This window comes from Orcinus orca, chromosome 17 (genome assembly GCF_937001465.1).
Source record: "Orcinus orca chromosome 17, mOrcOrc1.1, whole genome shotgun sequence".
Taxonomy (NCBI): domain Eukaryota; kingdom Metazoa; phylum Chordata; class Mammalia; order Artiodactyla; family Delphinidae; genus Orcinus; species Orcinus orca.
In genome coordinates, this window is record NC_064575.1 from 81,065,109 (window position 1) to 81,089,545 (window position 24,437).

A 24,437-nucleotide genomic window follows, 5' to 3' on the forward strand; every position below is an offset into this window, starting at 1 on the left:
TCTAATTTTATTGATTTGAGTCCTCTCCCTCTTTTTCTTCATGAGTCTGGCTAATGGTTTATCAATTTTGTTTATCTTCTCAAAGAACCAGCTTTTAGTTTTATTGATCTTTGCTATTGTTTTCTTTGTTTGTATGTCATTTATTTCTGCTCTGATCTTTATGATTTCTTTCCTTCTTCTAACTTCGGGTTTTGTTTATTCTTCTTTCTCTGGTTCCTTTAGGTGTAAGGTTAGATGGTTTATTTGAGATTTTTCTTGTTTCTTGAGGTAGGCTTGTATAGCTATAAACTTCCCTCTTAGAACTGCTCTTGCTGCATCCCATAGGTTTTGCATTGTCGCGTTTTCATTGTCATTTGTCTCTCGGTATTTTTTGATTTCCTCTTTGATTTCTTCAGTGACCTCTTGGTTATTTAGTAACGTATTGTTTAGCTTCCATGTGTTTGTCTTTCTTACGTTTTTTCCCCTGTAATTCATTTCTAGTCTCATAGCCTTGTGGTCAGAAAAGATGCTTGATATGATTTCAGTTTTCTTAAATTTACTGAGGCTTGATTTGTGACCCAAGATGTGATCTATCCTGGAGAATGTTCCATGCGCACTTGAGAAGAAAGTGTAATCTGCTGGTTTTGGATGGAATGTCCTATAAATATCAATTAAATCTCTCTGGTCTATTGTGTCATTTAAAGCTTCTGTTTCCTTATTTATTTTCACTTTGGATGATCTGTCCGTTGGTGTAAGTGAGGTGTTAAAGTCCCCCAGTATTACTGTGTTGCTTTCAATTTCCTCTTTTATAGCTGTTAGCAGTTGCCTTATGTATTGAGGTGCTCCTGTGTTGGGTGCATATATATTTATAATCGTTATATCTTCTTCTTGGATTGATCCCTTGATCATTGTGTAGTGTTCTTCCTTATCTCTTGTAACGTTCTTTATTTTAAAGTCTATTTTATCTGATATGAGTATTGCTACTCCAGCTTTCTTTTGATTTCCATTTGCATGGAATATCTTTTTCCATCTCCTCACTTTCAGTCAATGTGTCCCTAGGTCTGAAGTGGGTCTCTTGTAGACAGCATATATATGGGTCTTGTTTTTGTATCCATTCAGCAAGCCTGTGTCTTTTGGTTGGAGCATTTAGTCCATTCACGTTTAAGGTAAGTATTGATATGTATGCTCCTATGACCATTTTCTTAATTGTTTTGGGTTTGTTTTTGTAGGTCCTTTTCTACTCTTGTGTTTCCCACTTAGAGAAGCTCCTTTAGCATTTGTTTGTTGTAGAGCTGGTTTGGTGGTGCTGAATTCTCTTAGCTTTTGCTTGTAACGCTTTTGCTTGTAAAGCTTTTGATTTCTCCATCGAATCTGAATGAGATCCTTGCCGGGTAGAGTAGTCTTGGTTGTAGGTTCTTCCCTTTCATCACTTTAAGTATATCATGCCACTCCCTTCTGGCTTGTAGAGTTTCTGCTGAGAAATCAGCTGTTAACCTTATGGGAGTTCCCTTGTATGTTATTTGTTGGTTTTCCCTTGCTGCTTTCAATAATTTTTCTTTGTCTTTAATTTTTGCCAGTTTGATTACTATGTGTCTCGGCGTGTTTCTCCTTGGGTTTATTCCTGTATCGGACTCTCTGCACTTCCTGGACTTGGCTGGCCGTTTCCTTTCCCATGTTAGGGAAGTTTTCTACTATAATCTCTTGAAATATTTTCTCGGGCCCTTTCTCTCTCTCTTCTCCTTCTGGGACCCCTATAATGCAAATGTTGTTGCATTTAATGTTGTCCCAGAGGTCTCTTAGGCTGTCTTCATTTCTTTTCATTCTTTTTTCTTTATTTTGTTCCACTGCAGTGAATTCCACCATTCTGTCTTCCAGGTCACTTATCCGTTCTTCTGCCTCAGTTATTCTGCTGTTGATTCCTTCTAGTGTAGTTTTCATTTCAGTTATTGTACTGTTCATCTCTGTTTGTTTGTTCTGTAATTCTTCTAGGTCTTTGTTAAACATTTCTTGCATCTTCTTGATCTTTGCCTCCATTCTTTTTCCGAGGTCCTGGATCATCTTCGCTATCATTATTCTGAATTCTTTTTCTGGAAGGTAGCCTGTCTCCACTTCATTTGATTGTTTTTCTGGGGTTTTATCTTGTTCCTTCATCTGGTACGTAGCCCTCTGCCTTTTCATCTTGTCTGTCTTTCTGTGAATGTGGGTTTTTTTCCACAGGCTGCAGGATTGTAGTTCTTCTTGCTTCTGCTGTCTGCCCTCTAACGCTGGTTGTTTAGATGGATGGACAGACACACAGACAGATGATTGCCTTAGCCTCCCTAGTCCCACCTTTGCTTGTTGTCCTGCCCTAACCCTGGGTCCTTCCCTTAAATGATGTATTACTCATATTACTTCTGGTATACTTTCTGGTATCTAAAGTCTGATGATGCTACTGCCCCGCCAGACCCAGAACGTAAGAGCTAGTTGAGAAGTTTAGGAGGATAGAGTCGAGATTCTGCTGAGTGATGTCTGAAGGCTTTCTTGACTGCCCTCTTCAGCCTCTTAACCCCCTGCTCTCCCCACATCATCATTTTATTTCAATCAGTACCTATACTGCAGTTCCTTAATCATACCAGGACTGTGTGGCTATCTGTGTATGTACTCTTGCTTCTCTTCTAATGCCTTTTTTAGTTCTGTCCCTACCAATTCTTTTTACTATTTATTCTTCAGCTGTGAAGCCTTCCTGGTCCTTCTCAGGCACCCCTGGGTGCACCTGGTGCCTGCCTCAATGTCTGCTTACTTGTCTTTGTCCCCTGTAGGCTGGATTTCTTCAGGGCAGGAACTATGTCATTTTTTTTTTTTTTAAATCTTAGTTTGCCCAGAGCCTATCACAGGGCCTGACATTTTGGAGATACTAAATAAACATATGGAGGATGGCTTTTATTAATGCCAACTAATTCTGTCATTCCGTGTGTCGTGTGCCTTGTTAAACATACTTAGTGAAATAAAATTAAAGCCAATTTTAGCAGACATTTAGTGACCTAATAAATAGGAAAGACAATGCAGTTTAATAAAGAGGTTATTATTCTGAGATGTAAAATACTTGGTTTCTAATCCTCCTTATTGTCTGTGTGATGTCTACTTTTTTTCTTTTGTAAACTATTTAACCTTTTTAGTTTCTTCATCTGCAAAGTGCAGGTGATGGTACTTTACCTATAAATCAGCAGGTTAGACCAGATGCTGTTCTAACCTCTTTTCCAACTTTAAAATTCTATAATTGGTTGTTTTCTGAAACTTACTTAGTTTCCACTCACCCTAAACATGTTCTTTTAATAAGAAATTGTATTTTCATCAAATAGAAATCTTGATATTGAAAGGAAAGTCACAAAATAAACAAAGCAAACATTCTAATGAGAGAAATAAGCTAAAGGTGAGTGGCTCTGAATGTTTTGAATTCTGAAACAAGTTTTGAAAAATAATTTTAAAAGTGAAATCCTTTTTTAAATGCAAACTCACCTTTCAAGATGTATAAACTAGAATTGTCTTAGAAATTTTAATCATATTATTTTTTAACTCATTTAATTATGGTTGCATCAGCCTTCTATTCATGGGAGGTATTTACCATTCACTAATATCCCTTGATATCTTAATACTATGTAATCATTCTAAGCTTTTGAGCCTGAGCTGATGGGTTAATCACCTTTAAACATACGTACAGTGGGGCGTTCTAGATGAAGTCGTAGGAGTTCATCAGAATATGAAAGCTCTCTCAGGTACTTAAAATGCTCTGATTATCCAGCTGTATGATGTTTACTGAACAGAATGTGGAATTGTCCTGAAACCACCCCATCTGGTGTGGCAGTGCCTACTTGAGCGAGGCAGGGGATGGCTGGGCACACGAAGGACTTTTACACGTTTTAGAGAAGGATGTGCAGGCTCCTTGAGGCTGCTGGGCCGTAGGAAGTAGCAGAGCCAAGTACATCTGACTAGAGCACCAGGCGCTTTTCTCTTCAGATCCTCCGATCAGGGCCTCCCCACGGGGGATGTGGTGTGCAGTGGAGCACGTGGTCCCCCCGTGCTTCCCCGTACGCTGCTGCCCCAGCCCTTACAGTGCTGCCGGGTGGTGTCTTCTCCCAGACAGGAGGAAGGAAGGAAGGTCACTAAGCCACAGACACACGGGATGACCCAGCCTGCACTGTGCAAGGGTGGACATCCCGTCCAGTGGCCTGCGGGATGAGAAGTGGGTGAACTGAGATTGGATCCCAGGTTCCCTAACCCGGGGTCTAAAGCTTTTATTCACAATGTTCTAGCTTGTGTAGTGTTTATGACCTAGAAGAAGTGAGAAAATAAGTGAGGAAAGAGTATAAGAACCAGAGCCGGAGACACAATCCTAACTGTATAGCGGAGGCATCCCTAGCCATGGACCTTTCTTCCAGGTTGATGCCCTTATCTGGTCTGTCTGACTGACTGAAGAGGATCCTGAGCTTTCTAGGTGCTTCTTTGTAAAATCATCAACTTCAGTCTTAAGGTCAGAAGTTGCTGCCTTAATTTATTATATGTTTGGAAGGGCAGTATCTGAAGGAGATGGCTTCATTTGGAAGCGATCACAAGAGTGTAGGACAGTGTTCTCCTGACTGTTTTAGTCCTCTCATATTTTTCTGATTCCGTAACCACAGGAAAACAGTGCACTCTGCAACTGTTAGAAGCTGATGGAAGAAAAGGCAGCTGCCGTTTGTTGGGTATTTACTTTATAGAACATATTAGCGTGCCGCACACTCCTCCTGTATCATCTTATTCAATTCTCACTTCAGTCCTGTGAGGTAAACATGATCACCAGACCGTTTAGAGAGATTAACTAATTTTTCCCAAATCACACTTCTAGTAAGTAATGAAACCCACATGCGCTTATTTTTCTTAACCAGCACTTTCCTCAGCGCTTTACGTGGCCCTGTCATATCCTTAAAACACCACATGAGATATCAGTACTTTCTAGATGTCATACAACTGATTGGGGCAGAGCTAGGATTTAAGGCCCAGCAGTCTGGCTCCAGAGTCCACACTCTTAACCAAGATCTGGTGCTTCCTGGACAAGTCAGTTTCATCTAATTTAAAACTCTGTTTGTGGACAGAGAAACTGACAAGTGAATGGGAAAAATTATTTAATCACTTCAGACATGAGGGTTCCTATGCGAAACTTAGAGCACGAGGCCCATGATTGGTTAGTAGCTGGTTTTACTAGTCCTTCTGCAACTACTGGAGGGTGTGTCCTCATAGGACTTCTGCCATTGGTTAACCTAACGCAAGTGTGAAGGGTCAAAGAGACAGTTTAAATGGGAGCAGAAATCTATACCTTGTGTTTGCACACAAAGACATGCCTTTCCTGCCTGTTCTCCAGCATCAGACTCATTAAAGCTGTAGGAAAAGAAACTTGTCTCAAGAAAAACGCTGCTACCACCATCAACAGTGTCCTTGTCTATAAAATGGCTCCGCAGGGACCACCATTTCTCCGTCGGCCCTAAGAATAAACTCTTCTGAAATTTTGTCAACTAGGAACATCAGTGAAAGCCTGTAGGGGAAAACCAAATATATCTTTAAAATGTACACGTAATTCTGTAATGTAGACTTTGCTTAAAGACTCAGGGAAGTCACATTCCTTGTCATTCTTCTGAGAGCTCACCTGAAGTTTTAATTGTATGACTAGTCTGGGAGTTTCGGTCCAGATGAGAGTTGTACTAACGGCAAATTTTCCCATTGCAGTGACTGCTGGCGTAATTTTTTTGACAAGTAATCTCTAAACTGCTTCAATTATCTTGTTTTCCACAGTGAGAAATTTAATTAAAACAGAGTTACAGATTGTGAAAAGGTTATTTATGAAAATGCATTTTAAATGTGGATTGAAAAGCCTAGATAAAAATTTATCTAAAATTTTTATTTTAGATAAAAAGATGAAGGTTCTGTAATTTTTTATATCCATTTTACCAGAAGCAAGAATAAGAGCAGTGTGCAGTTTACTTGAAATGTCTATCAGGAGCTTCACGAGTCTGTCTCTTTCCTAAATTGCTTGAAAAGTTGACCTCTTTTACAGAAACGTAAAACTTTAGGAAATAATTTCAGATTTTAAAGTTGTGAATATGAAGGGATTTTGTTTTTGTTTTTCCTCCTTTAAGCAAAAACAACCCCCCAAAATGTGCTTTATTAATAAGGGAGTAGAGGACTCTGAAGTGGCAATGTCTCTAAGGCATGGAAAGCAGATTCTGCCTCCCTAACTAGGCTTGCCCATCCAAGTAAGGTGAGTGAGCGATCGTAGTTGAGCTAATGCGAGGGGCGTGTCACATCCCTTGGGTGGATCAGGGCAGAGGCCGGGAGGAACTTGAGAACCACTAGACTAGTCCTCTGTTACAGTGGATTTCCCACAAGAACCTGCCATCTTCGTTTTATTGTTTTCCTTGAGCTTTTCACCAGCATGTGTAGAACTCAGTCCTCGCCTGCAAGTAGACCAGAGTCTACGAAGGAACAGTTATCACCCTCACTTTGAAGCCTTTCACAATCCCCTGGAAACGTCAGGTGGTCATTATTTGGATCCACGTGTGTACATCCTGTTTAGGGTACTTACCTTAGAGTGATGTGATCGCACCTTTATTTGTCTTACTGTTTCCCATTATATTTTAAGCTGATGATAGGAGCCATCCCTTTTTATCCACAGAGCCCAGGATTGAGTAAGTAATCAATGTTTGATTTCTTGATTCAGAAACAAAGCCCACTGATTATTCAGGAGAGGAACACCTGCAATTGACTTACATACAGAGTGTTTAGGGAGGACGGAGGAAGGAAGGCTAACTGCTTGATGGAACGTGGGAAGACTTTCCAGAGGAAACTGTGTAAACCAAACAGGAAAAGGGGCTGGCAGCACTCAGGGAGAGCTGGGGGGCGGTGCATGAAGGCTCACGTGACATTCAAAGGCATAGGCACATGCAGGTGCAGGCGTGTGCAGGGACAGCTGGAACATTGCTGGTACAGTACTGATGAGGTTTACTAGCGTCTTTTTATTTATACCTTTATTTTTATTCTATTCAGTTTGTTCATAGGTAGAATAGAGCTGAGGTACATAACAGTACATGGAATCTTGAACGATACTTTAGGGCTAAAGCAGTTTAAAGCAAAGCCACATCATCAGGTTGGGTGATACAAGTGGAAGACCAGCTGGCCATCTCGATATGTCCTCATAGTGTGACATTATCTTGGGGATTTCATGCAGGTACAGGGTCTGACCCTCCGTTTTATAGGGTCAGGCAGAATATCCGTGGTTAAAAGCAAAGTCGGGAGCCGAACTCACTAGTTTGAAATCCTTGCTGTGCCTTTAATTGCTGTGTGACCTTAGGCAAGTTGCTTAACTGCTCTGTGCCTCGATTCCTAATCTGTAAATGGAAATATTAGTGCTTATCACATGGGGTTGTTAGGAAGATTAGGTAAATTAACATATGGAAAGTATTTAGAATAGTGCCTGGCACATTAAAAGTAATATTTGGTTCTTCAGTTTACCAGTATTGCTCCATCTTTCAGGGCCAACTCTTGCTAACTGTGCCCCAAACATTAATATATGACAGACAAAATATACAGTACTATTCACACCCACCAGGAAGATTAAAGTTAAAAAGATAGTTTCAAGTGTTAGCTGGAATGGGGTGCTATAGGAATTCTCATCCACTGTTGTGGGAATGTAAGTCAATACAACTGCTTTGGAAGAATGTTTGTACCACATGTTAAAGCTGAAAACATGCCTCCCCAAGAGCCAGTGATTCTGCTCTGGGAACCACTCAACAGAGACTCATACTTGGGTGCACCACAAGACGTGCCGAAGAGGCATGCAGGCAAAACTAGAAAGAAGCAAAGTATTCATAACTGGGGTGGGTAGAGAAGTGGTAGTACAACCATACAGACCAAGTTTTCACACAGCGAGAAGGAACCAGGGGTTGCTGCCTGCAGCACCGTGGACAGATCTTACGGGCACGCAGTTCACTGAAAGAAACTGGGCACGAAGGGGTAGCCACTCTGATTCCATCTCTGTGAAGCTCGAAAGCAAGTTAACCTCCCTGGTGGTGTTGAAAGTCAGGATGGCGTTCCTTTGTGGGGGAGATAATAATAACTGAGGGTGCGCACAAGAGGAGCTGCTGGGGGCTGTTGATGTTGCCTTTCTTGATCCGGGTGCTGGTTACATAGCTGTGCTCACTTGGTGAAAATTCACTAAGCTGTGCACTTAGGATTTGTACCTTTCTATGAATTATTTTATGCTTGAATAAAAAGTTTAAAAATGTGATCAGTCTGTGTATTAAAAACATTGTATTAGACAGACCAGATACTCTTGTTTATAACAGAACAGCACGTCTTCCTTCAAGCAGATTTGTTCAAGCCGAACAAACCTTCAGCACATCTGGTCCCTCTGCTGTTAAACCAGATGAGAATCTGAAGGTTTCTGGGTGAGTCTCAAAGCTGAGCAAGGAGTAATCTTAATACTAACATTATGAAACTCTGATAGTTGATGTTTTCATTGTGGAGAAACCTCTGCACCATGAATTAGGTGTGCACCTAGGTGGGCCAGGAGCCCCTTCCCCTTCGTCACGGGACTGGAAGCACTTGCTACCTCTCTCCTGGCCAGTCACATAAGAACACTTGGAAGGATGAGTGAACCCATATAAATCCGTCACTGCCAGCCAGGCATCCATTCAGGAAGTGCTTATTGAATGCTTTCTTGTGCCAGGCACTGGGGACACAGTAGTAAACAAGGTAGGCGAAGCCCCTGTTCTCAGGGAGACTGCATTTCCAGTGGAGGACATAGGTAATAATCAAATATATTGGGTACTGATGGGAATCAGCTGTCAGACCCTTTTTAGAATTTCTGGCTGATTTTCCCTTGGGGCAGCCTTTCTCAACTGGGGTTCCAGAGCCCACAGAACATAGAAAATGATGTGCATAATTATTTCCTGAGCTTCCCAGGGGTGGTACAAACGACTGCTGTTCTAGATGCACAGGAGAGACGTGAACTCACTTTATACAGAGTGGACACCTTAGGGCACCGGGCTTCACTCTCTGGTGGAACCCTGGTTGAGAAAGGCTGTGAACGCTTCTACCAATTCCTGAAGAGGTAGCTGAGAAGCTGAATTGGGCCTTAAAGGAAATCCAGAATTTGGGAAGGATAAAACAAAATAGTTGGAGATTAAGGCTCCCCAAGTTTGGGTTTAGGGGGCTGATTAATCCCCTAGGCTTTGGATCAGAACCCAGAAAAGCTATACTCCCAGAGGAAGGCTTATCATCTCAGTCCTGTGTGGGGTGCAGGTTGCTAATTCTTCTGTCCTCCACCAAGAGCAGATACACAGTCTCTCTAGAGAAATAGAACAGTGTAGGCCTTACATTATTTCTCTTAATTTTTCATATGTAATTGCAATTAATCAAAAATTACAGGCATACAAGATGAGGAGACAGTAAAAAACAGACCACGATAGATTCATATAGCAGACGCAAACTTTAAAATAACTGTGCTCTTTATAATCATGGAATTAGAAGATAAAGTTGATGATTTAAGCAGACAACTGGAAAATATAGAAAACAGCTATTTTAGAACTGAAAAAAAAAAAACGGAATGGTTTTAGTTGCAGACTAGACACAGTTAAGGGAAGAGATAGTGTACTGGAGGTTAAACCAATGAAACAGAAACCTGGACGACACAGAAGATCGCATGAGGACAAGAGCCTCCAGCGGCACCTCATTCCCTTCAAGCCCCAAAGGTGTGATGCGGCGCCTGCACTTCCCCCCCCCCCCCCCGGCTCCCCCGCTCAGGCCTCTGTGTCCGCTGTTCCTCCTGCCTGAGACGCCAGCATAGCTCGCTGCTCCTCCGTTGGCTCACGTTTGTCTGCGGTCCTTTCTGTGAGGACGCCTCTGGCACCTGTCCGAGATCTCCAGCTCCTCCTTGCTCTCCCTGTATCACGCGCTGTGTATGTGAGCATTGATGTTTGTCTGCTTCCCCTCTGGAATGTAAGCCCCATGAGGACAGAGGTGTTCGTTTTGTTTTGTTTGTTCAACACGATATCCCCAAGGGCTCGGAACAGTAGGCATTCAACAAATGCCTGCTTCCTGGGGAAGATGGCAAAACCGATACCAAAATCCCTAGCATGAGTTACATAATGTGGGCTTAATAAAATTTAGTTATCCCCCTTTTTCTCATCTTTGTGGAATTTCTGGTTTAATTTTATTTTCTTTAATTTTCTATTTACAAGTTTTCCCTTCCCTTTGTGGGATTTCTGGGTTAACCTCTTTGTTATTTTCTGTATTGTATTGTATTTCTTGTCAAATCTAGATAAATCTAGTTCTATCTCAGATACAAACTGAGAGCAGAGAAGACTTTGAATAATTGATGTAGATGTGTTTTTAAAAGCTGTGTTCAGATGTGGATAGAATTACAACTACTGTTGGTCAGCCGTTCCTTTATCTAAAAAACACAGTAGTCGTTAATACTAGTATTTGCAGAATGAAAATGTAGACATCACAGTTTAGACAACATTTTAAGAATTTATCACATTCAACAAAAGAAAAATACCTGGATAGCTCTGATGTTTCTCTGGCCTAATAGCTTGAGAGTGTTAAAGGGAACAGGTCTTCAACAAAATGGAACTAGCTTTATTGGGCAAGAACTGTGCCAAACAGCTTTCATAGATTTTTTTTTTTTTTTTTTGGTTAAGCCTCCCACAACCATTGGAAACAGCCAGGATGTGGATTATGATTATAAAATTGAGGGGGAAGGAGGGTAGGTGATTTCCCCGAAGCCACATAGCCAGTTAAGAGGAAGAGCTGGAATTTGAACATGGGCATCAGACTCCAAAGACTGAGATGAAGAAGTTGTATGAGTCTAGAAGCTGCATAATATACTCCTCACAGCCATAGATCAACACGTGGGGATGCAATTTGATTGTTGAATTATTGATGTCTTATTTAAGTGATTATGGGGGACAGATTCTTATTTAGCATTGTTATTAATGTTGTGGTTTTGTCCTTAATTATAAAATAACTTGGTTATGTGATGTGTTCACGGTCGTTGCTGATACTCAGCGAGGAAATTAGTATTATTCAGAACCCCAGCAAGAATGAATTTCTCAAAAGACTATTTTTAGCTAATGTGTGTGTTTTATAAACTCAAAATAATCATGGTAAGAATAAACTTAAATAATCTTTTAACACTCTATTTTATGTGAAAACTTTTTACATTTTGAAATGACCAGGTTTCACCCTGGTGAGGTGGTGTGTAGTCAGCATAATTGTCTCCTTTTAAAAGGACTCAAAACCTAAACATTATTTTCAAATCACTTTTGTAAATTCTCTGTTTAAAATGGTTTTTCCCAGCTTAAATTTTATGCTTGATTTTACTTGTGACAGAAATAGAATTAAACGCTGTTTCCTTTATCCTAGAAAATCTTTTCTCTTCAGAGCAAGATTTCTTTGGTGTTGGGCCATATGTCAGTGGAGTTTTCAGGTCGGGAATGGCAGATGAAGGACCTCTGCCTGTGTTAGGGCATGTTTTGCCATAATGTGACCCCCCGACACCTATCAAGTGTCCAGGTCACCCTGTCAGTTCCAGTTAGACATCTTCCTTATCGAAGACAAAAACTCAGAAGTGGATCTTGATGAATAAGTCTCTTATAATGATTCAAGAATGTCTATTAATATACATTTATTTCTTGTCCATCTTTGTTCACTCTTTTTAATAATGTTCTGACTTTCAGGAATAGAATACAGAGGGTTTTTTTTTTTAAATATTTATTTATTTGGATGTGCCAGGTCTTAGTTGAGACCCGTACGTGGGCTCTAGTTCCTGGACCAGGGATCGAACCCAGGTCCCCTGCATTGGGAGCGCGGGTCTTAGCCACTGCGCCACCAGGGAAGTCCCGAATACAGAGTTTTACTGGGAAATTTTTTTCCTGAGGGCAGGGAATGTAAGATTGATAGGTAACGTTTGAAAAAAGAATTCAGGTGAGGTCTCCCTATCAGATTTTTACACTATTTGAGTAAATATTGCATTTTAGCAATATTTAGCATATCTCCTCAATTCGCATTCACCTTAGAGAAGCTATTGCTATGTTTCCTGCCACTTGGTCTTTAATTAGTTCCTTTCTTTATTCATTACTGTGTTCCCGACATTGAGAATACAGGAGAACAAGGTCTGTTCCTTCCTCTTAAGGACCTTGTAGACCAGGGGGAGAGAAAGGAGGCAGAGAAATAATTGTGGGCACTGAGTACGTGCAAGTTATCAGTTATCAGGGAAGCACAGAGAAGGGAGTGATAATTCAGCCTGGAGTCTCCCAGCGAAAGACCTAAAGAGGGAACAGCATGTGCGGAGAAATTGCAGCATGAAACAGACAGGCTTCCTCAGGGCCCTTAACGTGTTGATGAAGCTTACAGTGCACTGTCTCTCTCGTAGGAACCAGGAGAGAGGAGTGGAGATTTGTAAGCAAGGAAGCAACAAGCTTAGGTTTGCATTTTAGCAGATAATTCTGGAGAAGGGATTAGATAAAGAAGCACTAGGCAGCTTCTGGGTGATTCTAATGTAGTCACGTTGGGAATGTAGAGGAAAGATATGAGAGAGAAATAGGAGATAAAGAAAGATTGGCAGGTGGAATGGTGGTGAGATGGGAAAGTGGAGGCATGGATTCTGTCTAGGACAGGAGTCCTTCAGAGGTTCGTGCAGACTGATGGTCTCCTAGCACTTGGTTAGAGAGGCGTGCCTGCAGAACTGCCTCACTCACAGGTACAGGACCCTGTTTTTAAAGTGCAAAGAAGGGGGATCTTTGCAGTGCATTTTAACAACATAAAGGAGCTCTGTTAAGCTTCTTCCAGAGGACATTCAGTTAAGTTGCTTAGAATCAAGGAGTTTATCATGCCCAGTGTCCTCACTCTGGGTCGTCTGAGGAATGGCTCCAGAGATGTGTAGACAGGCGGAGGCAAACTCGGGGCAGCTGAGAGGACCCGGTGCAGGAGGGATTTGGCGCGCTTTCCTCCGGAGCGTTCAGTCCAGCCGTCTAACGAGCACTTGCTGAGTGGTCCTCCTTATGCTCCAGCCCTGCCATTACTCTGTGCAAAAGAATCAGTACCCCACAGTCCGTGCTCATAAAAAACAGTAGGCGAGGCCAGAGCCAGTCAGTCGTTTCTGTGCAGTAACAGCGGCATATGTTGGTCCATTGTTGGCATAACAGGTATGGTGGACTCTGCGTTTGTGGGAGAAACAGAGGAGGAGGTTCACTGGAGCCTCATCGTGAAAAATTGACTAGGCAGAGAAGGCAGGTGCAGAGACTCACAGGGAACAGCATGTGAACTGGAAGGAACTTGCACGTGAAGCGCCGGACTCACTGCAGAGCAGGGGGCTGACACAGAGACTTTGTGGCATGTCGTGAAGGGGAACGTTCTCTAGGAGAAAATGGAAATACGAGAAGTTACGCAAAGACGTCAAGTGTAAAAAGAAATCGTTCCGCACATCTGAGCTCTGCCGACAGTGGAGTCCTGAGTCCCCATCCCAGGTCCTGGCGCCTTTTAAGGTGGATTCTGAGCTTCTCTAGATGGATGATTCCACTCGATTATTTGTGAACTTGTGACGAAGAATGCACTCACTCTTGTTTAAAATTTCTAACTAGCCTCAGAAAAATCTGAAGAGGAATTTCATAATGTCAAATTATTTAAAGGGAAGCAGCCAGTTGTTGGGGACACTGGAAGATAAGAGCATTAGTGGAAGAGGGACAGAGAGACAGGGTTGCTCTGCCTCAGATCCCCCAGCCCTCAGACAGAAGCCCTCGGGCAGCCCGCCACCCTCATCCTTCCCTGTAGTAACCATTTGTTGATCCTTTGCTGGCTGACCTCCCCAGCTGTTCTTAGCCAATGACCTCATCTCCTTCTTGCAATAAAATAGCAGGTAATCAACAAGAATCCCCTCCACTCCCTCCCAGAAACGTACACATTCATCTGCAGTCACACTCCTTTTTCTTCTTTTGTCGGTCCCAATCTGCTTTCATGCTTTCCTATATTTTTCACGTCCTGTCCATTGAACAGACAATACTTGTGATGGAAGAGGCTGCACCCCCAAGGCCAAATCCAACTGTGAAATCATCGTCATGAAAGAAATATTGTGAAAATTGCGTTTTTAATCTTTAAAATCTTCACTGTAAAATATGAAAGTCAGTAATTCAGTGACCTAAACAATTTGAAAATTCAAATAAACTAACATTGTAATATCTGACAGAATAATTGAACAAGGAATGAATGACATAAGTGTAGGTTTTAAATAGTCTACTACTTTACATTTCAGTTACTTAAGAAGATTCCAGTCATTTACTGGAGTTTAAAGAATCTTGATTCTTTTAAATAAGCATGCAAAGAGAACTCTGCATGGGTGAAGCCATATTCTTTTTAAGCTACTAACAAATGACTGAAGCAGCCGTGGGCTCTGCATTTCGCCAAGCCACGTGCTCAAGGCAGTGACCTAGTTGCAAGTCCCGCCCTCCAGACTGACCTTCCCGGCTCCATGCCCACACAGTTTCCAGAGAGAGTCCCGAAGTGCGGAATCTAAATCCACACTCCGTAACTTGGCCACACGTGGTCTGGTATATGGGTGTCTCTGGCTCATTGCTCTCCCCTTTCGTGTGCATTCCACAGTGTGCTCACCTGAACCCTGGGTGAGAAGGGTTCTTGTGTCTGTACCTCCATTGTTTTGCACCTGCTGTTCATTCCGCCGAATTTTTAATAAATTTTCCCAGCTGCTTTTGCTTTTCTCTGCTTTCAACACTTCTGGGAAATTTTCTTCCCCTTTCCCTTACCCGGTGCCACGCCGGGTGCTTCCCTTCGCCACAGCGTGTGACATGTTGCCTGATCTCTTCAGTCGCCTGTCATCTCCATCCCGCCAGCGACCTCACTAGACAGGACACCCCTTTCCCGCCACGGTGTCTAGCAGGAGTGCCAGCCACAGGGTAGGGGCTAAGTAAAGGATTTTTTTGGGGTTTTGTTTTTTGGGTTGTTTTTTTTTTTTTTAACGCGGTAAGATTACTTTCTTTTTGTTGAGATGCTAGCTGCTTTTGTTAATTCACCAGAATTGTAATATCTGCAGTTTGCTACTTGTAACTAAAATCATCTCAAATATTTTTGTTTGTTTGAATCTTATCTGAGAGCTTTCTCCTCCTCGCGTTGGTCACTGGAAGATCATAGCTATATTAGCAACCTGCCTTCAGCTACTGCAAGGGACACCATGGCTTACCAATATGTTCTAAGGATATTCTTGACCTTTATTCTTCCTCTGCCCCTATTTAATGAGTATTCCTTTTAGATTCTATCCACGTTCAAAGTTCTGAACACATAGCTCTTCAGCAAATATTCAGTTCCTCCTTTATGAGAAAACATTTTTAAAAATTTAAGGTGGTCACGTACAAATTGTATAAGCCTTACCCCTGCAAAGATAGTATCATCCCTTCAGATTAATAGTTGTCTTACAAAATGGAGCACATTACAATATACCTTGCCATTCAGATACTTTTGCTTTTCTAAATCAAATAAATTGAGGTATACTATTTAGTAGATGCTTCTTAAAAGAGAGTAACTAAGGTCAGCACTTTAAAATCAGTCACTTGGCTCCTCCCCTTGTGTGTAGTGGCTGCTGACGTTCATCACCTGTGAGTCTCATCATTTTAGAAATCCAGGAGAGAGGTCGGCAAGGGTAATGCTTTACTAGGATAGTTAACAATGTAAGCTATTCTTTATAAAGTTCTTAATACATATCTGGCATTTTGCTGGAATACATACGTATGTATATGTAATTTCTCATCCTTTCAGGATACTTATTAAGGATTCACATTTTACAGGTAAAGAAACAGGTTCTGGGGAAGTGGATGACCTTGACTGAGATCTGGGACAGTAAAACACAGAAGCCCATCTGACTCCACATCTTTTCTCTTACCCCTTGACCACATTTCTCCACTTCAAAAGCTCTGGTGATGATCATTAAATTGATGACCATTGATAAAACTGATGTTCCAAAATACTTAGATTATTTCCTGGCTCTTTTAAATATTAAGTAAATACCAGTAAGTCCAAAGTCACTATGTAATTGATTATCCCCAGAAACTTAGAAATCAGTTGTAGGGTAGGCTTCACACTTTCATAGATATAAATGTCATTGAGCAACGTATCTAATTTGATCTTACAGAATGATCATCTCTCTGGACCTTTTTCAGTTTCAAAATACCTTTAAAATAACCATAGCGTACTTGTTATCACATCTGCAAAATGTCCTCATAGAACTAGGAGAATGGCTTTAGCTCTTTTTGGGTTGTTTTTTATTGTTGAGTAATGAGAGTTCTTCATATATTCGGGACACTAGACCATTGTCAGATATGTGATTTGCAAATATTTTCTCCCGTACTGTAGATTGTCTTTTCACTTTCTTGCTGATGTCCTTTGACACAGAAGTTTTTAATTTTGCTGGAGTCTGTTTTATTTATATATTTTTTTGGTTGTTTGTGCTTTTGTTAGCATATCTAAGAAACTAATAACTAAGGTCACAAAGAGTTACACCTGTGTTTCTGCTGTTCAACCTGGCTAGTGAATTTTTCACTGGAGTCGTTACACTTTGCACCTCAAGAATTTCTTTGGATTCTTTTCTGTATTTCTTATATCTATATTAATATTCTCGATTTTGGTGAGGCATTGTTCTAATACCCTTCTTTAGCTCTTTAGATACAGGCTATCATTTAGTTCCTTGAATATATTTCAAATAACTGATTTAAAGTCTTTGTCTAGTGGGATGAATTGGGAGATTGGGATCGACCTATATACACTAATATGTATAAAATAGATAACTAATAAGAACCTGCCGTATTAGCACAGGGAACTCCACTGTACAGTAGAAACTAACACAACATTGTAAAACAACTCTACCCCAATAAAAAATAAAAATAAATAAAGTCTTTGTCCAGTAAGTTCAGTGTCTCAGCTTCATCAGGGGTATTCTTCTACTGACTACTTTTTTTTTCTCGTGTATAGACTATACTTTTGTTTTTTCTTTGCATGTTGCATAATGGTTTTTGTTTGTTTAAAACTGGACATTTACTATAGTGTGTCCGTGTGAAAATCAAATTCTCCTTCCTCCCTAGGATTTTTTTTTTCTTGGTTTAATTACTTTTCCAAACTAATATTGTAAAGTCGATATTTATCATGCGTTGCCACAGAAGTGTCTTTTCTCTCTTACCTTAGTGGTCAGCTAATGATTGGACAGAGATTTTGTCAAATGCTTGGAAATGAAATCTGTAGTCTTTACCAAGAGGCTGTGGGTACCTGCTGGAGCTTGTCTTCAACACTGAGCCAATCAGTTTGCAACTAACTGGCTTAGCCTTGACTTTCCTTCTTATACTGAACCTCAAGGTCAGCCAGAGGAGAGCTCAGGGCCTTCTCAGGTCTGTCCTGGACAAGTACCTGACACTGTAGCCTTTGAGATTCCAGAAATATGTCAGAACTTTGCAGAGCTCCTAGGGACATCTCATTCCCCCACTTTTCCTTGTAAGCTTTGTGGTTAGCCTGTTATTTGCTCCAGTCTTTCTCCACCACTTCAAGCAGCTAATCTCATAAACATTTGCCTCTAATTATTTTCTTCAAATACCCTGAGGGAAAAGACTTTGTGCACTGGATGAGCTCCCGGTCAGGTCAAATAAAGGCAGTCCTCTGGGGATGGGGTTTTGAAAGCCTCCACCCTACCCTGCCCCCTCCAGTGACCTCCAGCCTGCTGGCTTCCTGCATGCTGGATTGCGGCTCTGCAGCCGGGGGGTGAGGGGTGGGAATAGGACCGAGCTCACCCTTCATTCCAAGGTGCGCCAATTTTTTTAAATACAAATGCTCCCTAGATCTCTGCAAGCCTTTGGTTAACTTCCAGGCATCTAAAAATGTTGATTCTAACAATTTTTGCCAGTTTCTCTCTGCTTTTTCAGGAGAATTTTTGGAGGTTCTTACCCTATCATTTTCACTGATGTCACTTTTATATTTTTCCTTACATTATAATTAGATATATAGTTAAATGGTCGCCGAATTAATTCACTAAAAGCAGAATGCGTCTTCCTTTCCAGAAATTTCTCTGAACCTTTTTGTACTTCTCCTGTTATATTTTAGGACTATGATGATGGATATGGCGCTGCTTATGATGAACAGAGTTATGATTCCTATGATAACAGCTATAGCGCCCCAGCCCAAAGGTAAGAGTCAATCTTTATGACCAGACCCCATAGCAGACACTTGTGCCCTTCCACAGTTGCTGTACTCTGGGAACAGGGTGATGATTGGCCAGTGACGGTGAGATTTGACTCGGCCTGCTTGGTTTTGTTTGTTTTAATCGGAGAAGCACTGTCTATCCTACCGAATAGCATGTATTGCTCTCAACTTTACTGTAGTGCTAAAGCAATGAGTCTTGGAAAATAAAAGTTGAAATTTTATTTGCTCTAAAAATTTAACTTAAGCATTCAGTATATTCTAAGGAAGAACAGTGTCTACCAAGTCTGTGGCTCTTCAAGTCCTAAGGCCCAAAGTCATATCAGAAATGTGTAAATATCCCGCATTGTCAGTGCCTGGGGATGGAAGTGACAAGTTTTTTTCAGTGTTCATAGATCATTTCTGTTTCTTCGCAGCAGTGCTTCTGTTTTCTAACAACTTGAAGTTCCTATTTGTGAAAAATGAGTGAGTTCTAATTTGTTTCCTAAAGAAGTGTTGACTTAGAAATGAGGGTTATTAGAGGGAAACACAGCTTCATAGTTACGTCTTCTGATAGTAGACCTTGATGTCCATTGATATATGAAATCCGTGTTCTGTTCAGAATGTTTTCCTAAATGCCTAGAAACCTCTTGCTTTATGTTTAAAATTCTGAGTGGTAGACAAAGACAGACATACGCAAACCAAAATACTGGCTTTGTGAAGCATAAATAAATATGGACTACATGGTTATTTCGATGAAGCATAAATTCACTTTTGAACTCATTCGGGGCCAGGCAAGCTTTGAACAGACAAGCACCCTGGTACTGAGGTTGACAGGGATATAATTTTTTCTCTTTTTGTTCATGCCAGATTTTTTACTTATATAATTTATAACAATTAAGTAGCCTTTAAACTTTGACTCCCAGCTGGTCGTCTTTACGGGAAGCCTTGTGCATGGTGTTCTCATCCTTGCGGGTTTTGGCACGCCCGGGGGTGACTGGCACACAGTGGACATTAGACAGGACTTTACGTGTCTCACCCTGTATAGGTGTCCCGGCAATGTCACGAAGTATGTGGGGCTGTTCCCGTTATACAGATGAAGGGAAGGAGCACAGAGCATAAGATTAAGTAATTAGCCGCAAATCACACATGGAGTGCAATCCTTTAAAGACTCACACATCTCATTTAATCTGAACGGCAACAGCCGGAGTTAATGTGCCTGTTTTACAGATGATGAAACTGAGGCTCAGAGAAGTAAATAACTAACCCAGAATGTGAACCAGACTTGGAAACCTTGTAGTCTTCCCACTTTAAGCTGTGATAACGTATTAATATGATTGATCACACGCATTCGTTCCTTTGGTCATTTATTCATTCAGCCAACATTTATTAAATGTCCACTACATGTATTAAATGTAGGCACTGTGCTCGATGTTGGATTACAAAGATTATTGAGACAGAGACCCTCTCCTTGGGAAGTTCACAGGCTAGAATGAAATACAAATATTTAAAAGCAATGTAATGTGGTAACCACGTGAGAGTCTGAGGAAAAACACAGTATTTCCATAAGAAGACAGTGCTCAAGTCTGGTTGGGAACACTGGGGACATTTCACTGAGAAAGTGAAGGGCAAGTAGGGGTCACCAGGGTACAAACAGAGAAGGACATTTCCCAAAGCCAGAGCAAGGCACAGAGCCTGACACAAGAAGTGCTGCCTGAGCTGGAGGATGTGCCGCACGGGACAGATGAGGCAGGAGAGGGAGTGACCGCATCCTCCCCAGTCTCAGGGTGCAGGCTCCGGACCGTGGGCAGCAGCAGGGAGCCAAGGGAGCAGTGTGTTCACACCTGGATTCGGAGAAATGGATTAGAAGGCGGTAGAGAGGCCAGATTGGCAGATGGCGAGCCTGGAGGCAGAGACCCATTAGGAGGCTGGCACGTTCCGAATTATAAGCCCTTTAAATGTCAGGAAGACTCACGTGAAAGAAACACCTTTCATGACAGCCAGCCCACCTGCCCGGAAGTGATCTTTTCAGTGCTACCTGAAGGAGTTACAGAGAATTGCATGAGAATGCCACACGCTGGCAAGTGCGGGAGTCACTGTTGGTCGGTTACTCTTAATATTCATTTAATCCTCATAACCTGTGAAATAAGTGTCAGTCCTTTTAAAGAAGAAAAACTGGTTTACAAAAATTAGGTAACTTGCCTAAGATCATGCAACTTACAAGCGAAGGGGCTCGACTGAGCACCTCGGTCTGTCTGTCTGTCTGTCTCCCTCTTCACCGTCTACTGTAAATCACAGTGAAGCAGCTGTATTATGGAGCAGCGTGAAGAAATGGTTCCAGGCGCTGTATTAGTTTGCTAGAGTTACCGTAACAAAATACCACAGACTGTATTTAAAGCAACAGAAATTTGTTTTCTCAAGGTTAAAGAGGCTGGAGGTCCAAGATCAAGGCGTTGGCAGATCTGCCTTCTTCTGAGGCCCCTCTCCTTGACTCGCAGCTGGCCGCCTTCTCACTGTGTCCTCTGTGCGCGTGCATCCCTGCTTTCCCTTTGTGTCCAAATTCCCTTCCTTGTAATGACAGCAGTCAGATTGGACTAGGGCCCACAAAAGGCCCCATTTTAACTTAATCACCTCTTTAAAGATGATTGATTGTCTCCAGATACACATTATGAGGTACTGGGGGTCAGGGCTTCAACATCTGATTTGGGGGGAAACAACAGTTCAGCCCATAACATGCACATATTGTAACATCGGTGTAAGTACAACACTATGTATCTCATAATTAGAAATCTAGTATAAACCAGTTAGGAGAGCAGATTTTTTTGAAATCATCCCCAGGATTGAGTGGTGGGTGTTGACCAGGAAATCACCATCACATCATCTTCAGCAGTGAATGTTGGCTGTGTGCTTGGTGTACTATACCATGGGCTTCACACAGATTCTTTCGCCTCTCAGCATGCCCTGAACTATTGCAAAATTCAAGTCTAAACACGTCATTCCCTTGCATACAGGTTCAGAGTGGTTAAATCGCTTATCCAAACTCAGAAGGCTGAGCGGTGGTAGATCCACATTGGCCCCGAGCACCCTCGTTTGTACTTCCATTGCCTCTCAACTCTCCTTTTGTCATGGTTTTGATTTCAGTTACTGCAACTGGTTCCTATTAATATTTTCCATATACAGTATTCAAAGATCTGATATTTTGTGATGCTTTTAAATCCCTTAGGAATCATGCTTTCATCTGAACTGGAACTGTTGCCTTATCAGACTGGAATGCCTTAATCAAGCCTAAGAATTTCATTTATCCTGCATATTAATGTTGCGGGCTAAGACGAATGAAATTAAGAGCTTGGTTTTTCCAATTTTACGTGAGATCCTTTCAGCAAGGAACATTCACGGCCACTACTCTCAAGGAGCAGACAACCTAGTATCCACTAACAGATAATACCGTGTAACACTTGATACTCTGGGGTCTAAATTTTCTTGGGTTTTACACTCCAGGTTCTATAAAATTTATTTCAGACTTCAATAATTCTCTCAATTCAGAATTTGAAAGTACAGTCTGTGCTGTAGTTATATAGCTCAGCGTTACTGCCGAATTCTTTACTTGGTCTCCTTTTAGATTACAAGCTGTTCTGAAAATGTTCTTTGACACGTCAAGACGTAGTGAAAAGAGCACAGAGCGGAAGTCCTTAGGACCGCACTGTCCACCCTGGCAGCCTCCAGCACATGCGCCTGTTGAACACTTGAAAGGTGTCTAGTCCAAAGGGGGATGTGTTGGGGGTGTCAGGCACATACCCGATTCCAAAGGCGGTGTGGAGTAAATAAAGGATGCAAAATAAATACACGATTAAGATCAGCATCACCTGTTTCTTTTTACTTTTTGTTTAAACGTGGCTACTAGAAAACTCCAAATTACAAATTTCCCTTGGACAGCGCAGAGTTAAAAGACGGCGGTGTCTCTGGCACCAGCACAGAGGAGCTGTGTCTCGGGTTCAGGGCGATGCACCCTCGGGGCAAGCAGGTCAGCTCACCAGGAGCAGAAAGAGAAGTAGAGAGTGTCCAGTCACGTTGATCCTTTTGAAACTTCTATTTTAAAGTTTTGTACTATGTTACTCCCACTGTAGCACACGTTACCCATAAATAGTTTCAGTTACAAGCTCAGAAACCATTTCTTTGTGATGCAGATGTGTTACCAGAAACGTCTGCAGACCCAGGCCACGGTGTAAGAGTCTGACAGAGCTGGGTTTAGGTCCCACTTCTAACGCTTACTGGTTACGTGACTGTGGGCAAGTCATTTCACCTCTCTAAGCCTCCATTTGTAAAATGTGTAACTTGGTTTTTTCTTTGGAGGATCGACCTGAAGGTTGAACGAGACAGGAAAACACACAGCCCTAGTGAACCACGTGGAGGTAGGCGGGCTGCCCAGCGTCTTCTCTGTGAGGGACTAAATGAGACCTTCCCCGGCGTAGTTCCACATTCCACCAGGTGGTTAGCGTAGCGCTGAGGGAGCCCCAGTGCCCGCCCTACCTAGAAAATAGAAAATTCAGCATAGTTCAGCTACGTTTCCCCATCGATGTTTGTGATGGCCCCCATAGCGTAAAACAAAATGTAAAACAAAGCATTGTTTATCTAACTTCACACATTTAATGAGTAACAAGCTGTCATCTATTACTGTGAAGAGAAATATGAGCTATTCTTTACAATACTGGAGTTATTCTAATATACATTGGCTCAAATAGTTATTGATTCATTCCTGTGGGCACACCGCTCTGGAGTAGCTGCGGTGAATTAAAAAAGAGCAGGGGATGAATGGCCTCAGTCCTCAGGGACCTGCACCTGCCCTGACATGACTGGAGCCTTCACAGAAATCATAGTCTGACTCCTGGAAACCCTTTGTAAATGTATCTATTTCATTCTAAACTAAGTGGAATTAGTTTTCATTTGATATTCATAGCATGATGACTATACTTAATAATACAGTATTGAGTTCTGGAAATTTGCTAAGAGTAAATTTCAGGTGCTCTCATCACACGAGAAAATGGTAACTGTGAGAAAATCTGTTAGTTATCTTGACTGTAATAATCATTTCACTATGTTTTTGTACGTTATGTACAACTTTTATTTCAAATTTCACTTTTTTTTTTTTTTTTTTGCGGTACGCGGGCCTCTCACTGTTGTGGCCTCTCCCGTCGCGGAGCACAGGCTCTGGACGCGCAGGCTCAGCGGCCATGGCTCACGGGCCCAGCCGCTCCGCGGCATGTGGGATCTTCCCGGACCGGGGCACGAACCCGTGTCCCCTGCATCGGTAGGCGGACTCTCAACCACTGCGCCACCAGGGAAGCCCCCAAATTTCACAATATTTTAATCTGTGTTTCCAAATAATTGTAAATTCTCCAAGGAGATATTTGATTCCTCCGATGATCAGTCATAAAGAAGGTAGAACAAAAAAGGGTTTCCAAAAAGTGCTAATAACCCCCTGAGCATAAGTGGATGACTCTGTAATAAAAAGTTTATTTTCTTGCGGGTTTAATGTTGACATGCTAATTTCCCATAGCACTTTGTGGCTTGACGGTATTTTTGAGTACCTGTTTCCTTTCATCCTCCAGAATCTCTATGATTTTCCTGAAAACACTTAGAAATACTGAAAAAGGGAATTAGAAATAATAGCTGCTAGTTTTGGAGAGCCTGTTAAGTCTAGCACTCAGCCATCTGCATCCTTTCTGTACATTATCTCCAGTTTTCACAGTGGCCCTACGTGCTAAGCTTTTCCATGTACAGAAGTTGAAGATGTGATGTTTAGCGACTTTCCCAAGAGTACGCTGCTGAAGAGTACTGAAGCTTAGGTTTTTGTCTGACACTAAAAACCATTATCCAGCTAAAAAAATTTTAAATGTAAAATCATTGACTTGTTTTTGTGACAAAACAACACCTCAGCCCCTTCATCCAAATAGGCAGAGTAATGGAAGCTGTCAGAAGCTACGAGTACTCTTGGTGTGTTTTCAGATGCCAGTTCCAAGGAAGGCAATGAGACAGAAATTAGTGTTGCCGTATGCCCAGCTGTCTAGTTTGCTGTTGCTTCTGTTGGCAGCCTTAGCACTGTATGTGCAGTAATGTCTTCTCAAAAGCTGACTTGTAGAGGTCTGAATATAGTTTGGAATTTTCACTTTGGAAATGATGACCTGGTGTTTAGTTTAGGATGTAACATTTAAACATCAGTAAAACTGTCT

At 41.7% G+C, this 24,437-nt stretch overlaps 1 protein-coding gene across 19 annotated transcripts in view; it reads left to right on the forward strand.

Annotated features, from left to right (window-relative positions):
* Positions 1 to 24,437, forward strand: part of KHDRBS3 (KH RNA binding domain containing, signal transduction associated 3) — a 207,104-nt gene that overhangs the window by 126,626 nt on the left and 56,041 nt on the right. For 18 of the 19 annotated variants that reach the window (XR_007472965.1, XR_007472966.1, XR_007472969.1 and 15 more), the window contains one exon: positions 18,136 to 18,218. Coding sequence is in view for 12 of the 19 variants with exons in the window: in XM_049700899.1 (XP_049556856.1) it covers positions 18,136 to 18,218 (83 nt within the window). In the remaining 7 variants the exon portion in view is untranslated. Of the gene's footprint in view, positions 1 to 18,135; positions 18,219 to 20,631; positions 22,261 to 24,437 lie in introns of those variants that run through there. The other variant, XM_049700897.1, reaches the window with a different exon arrangement.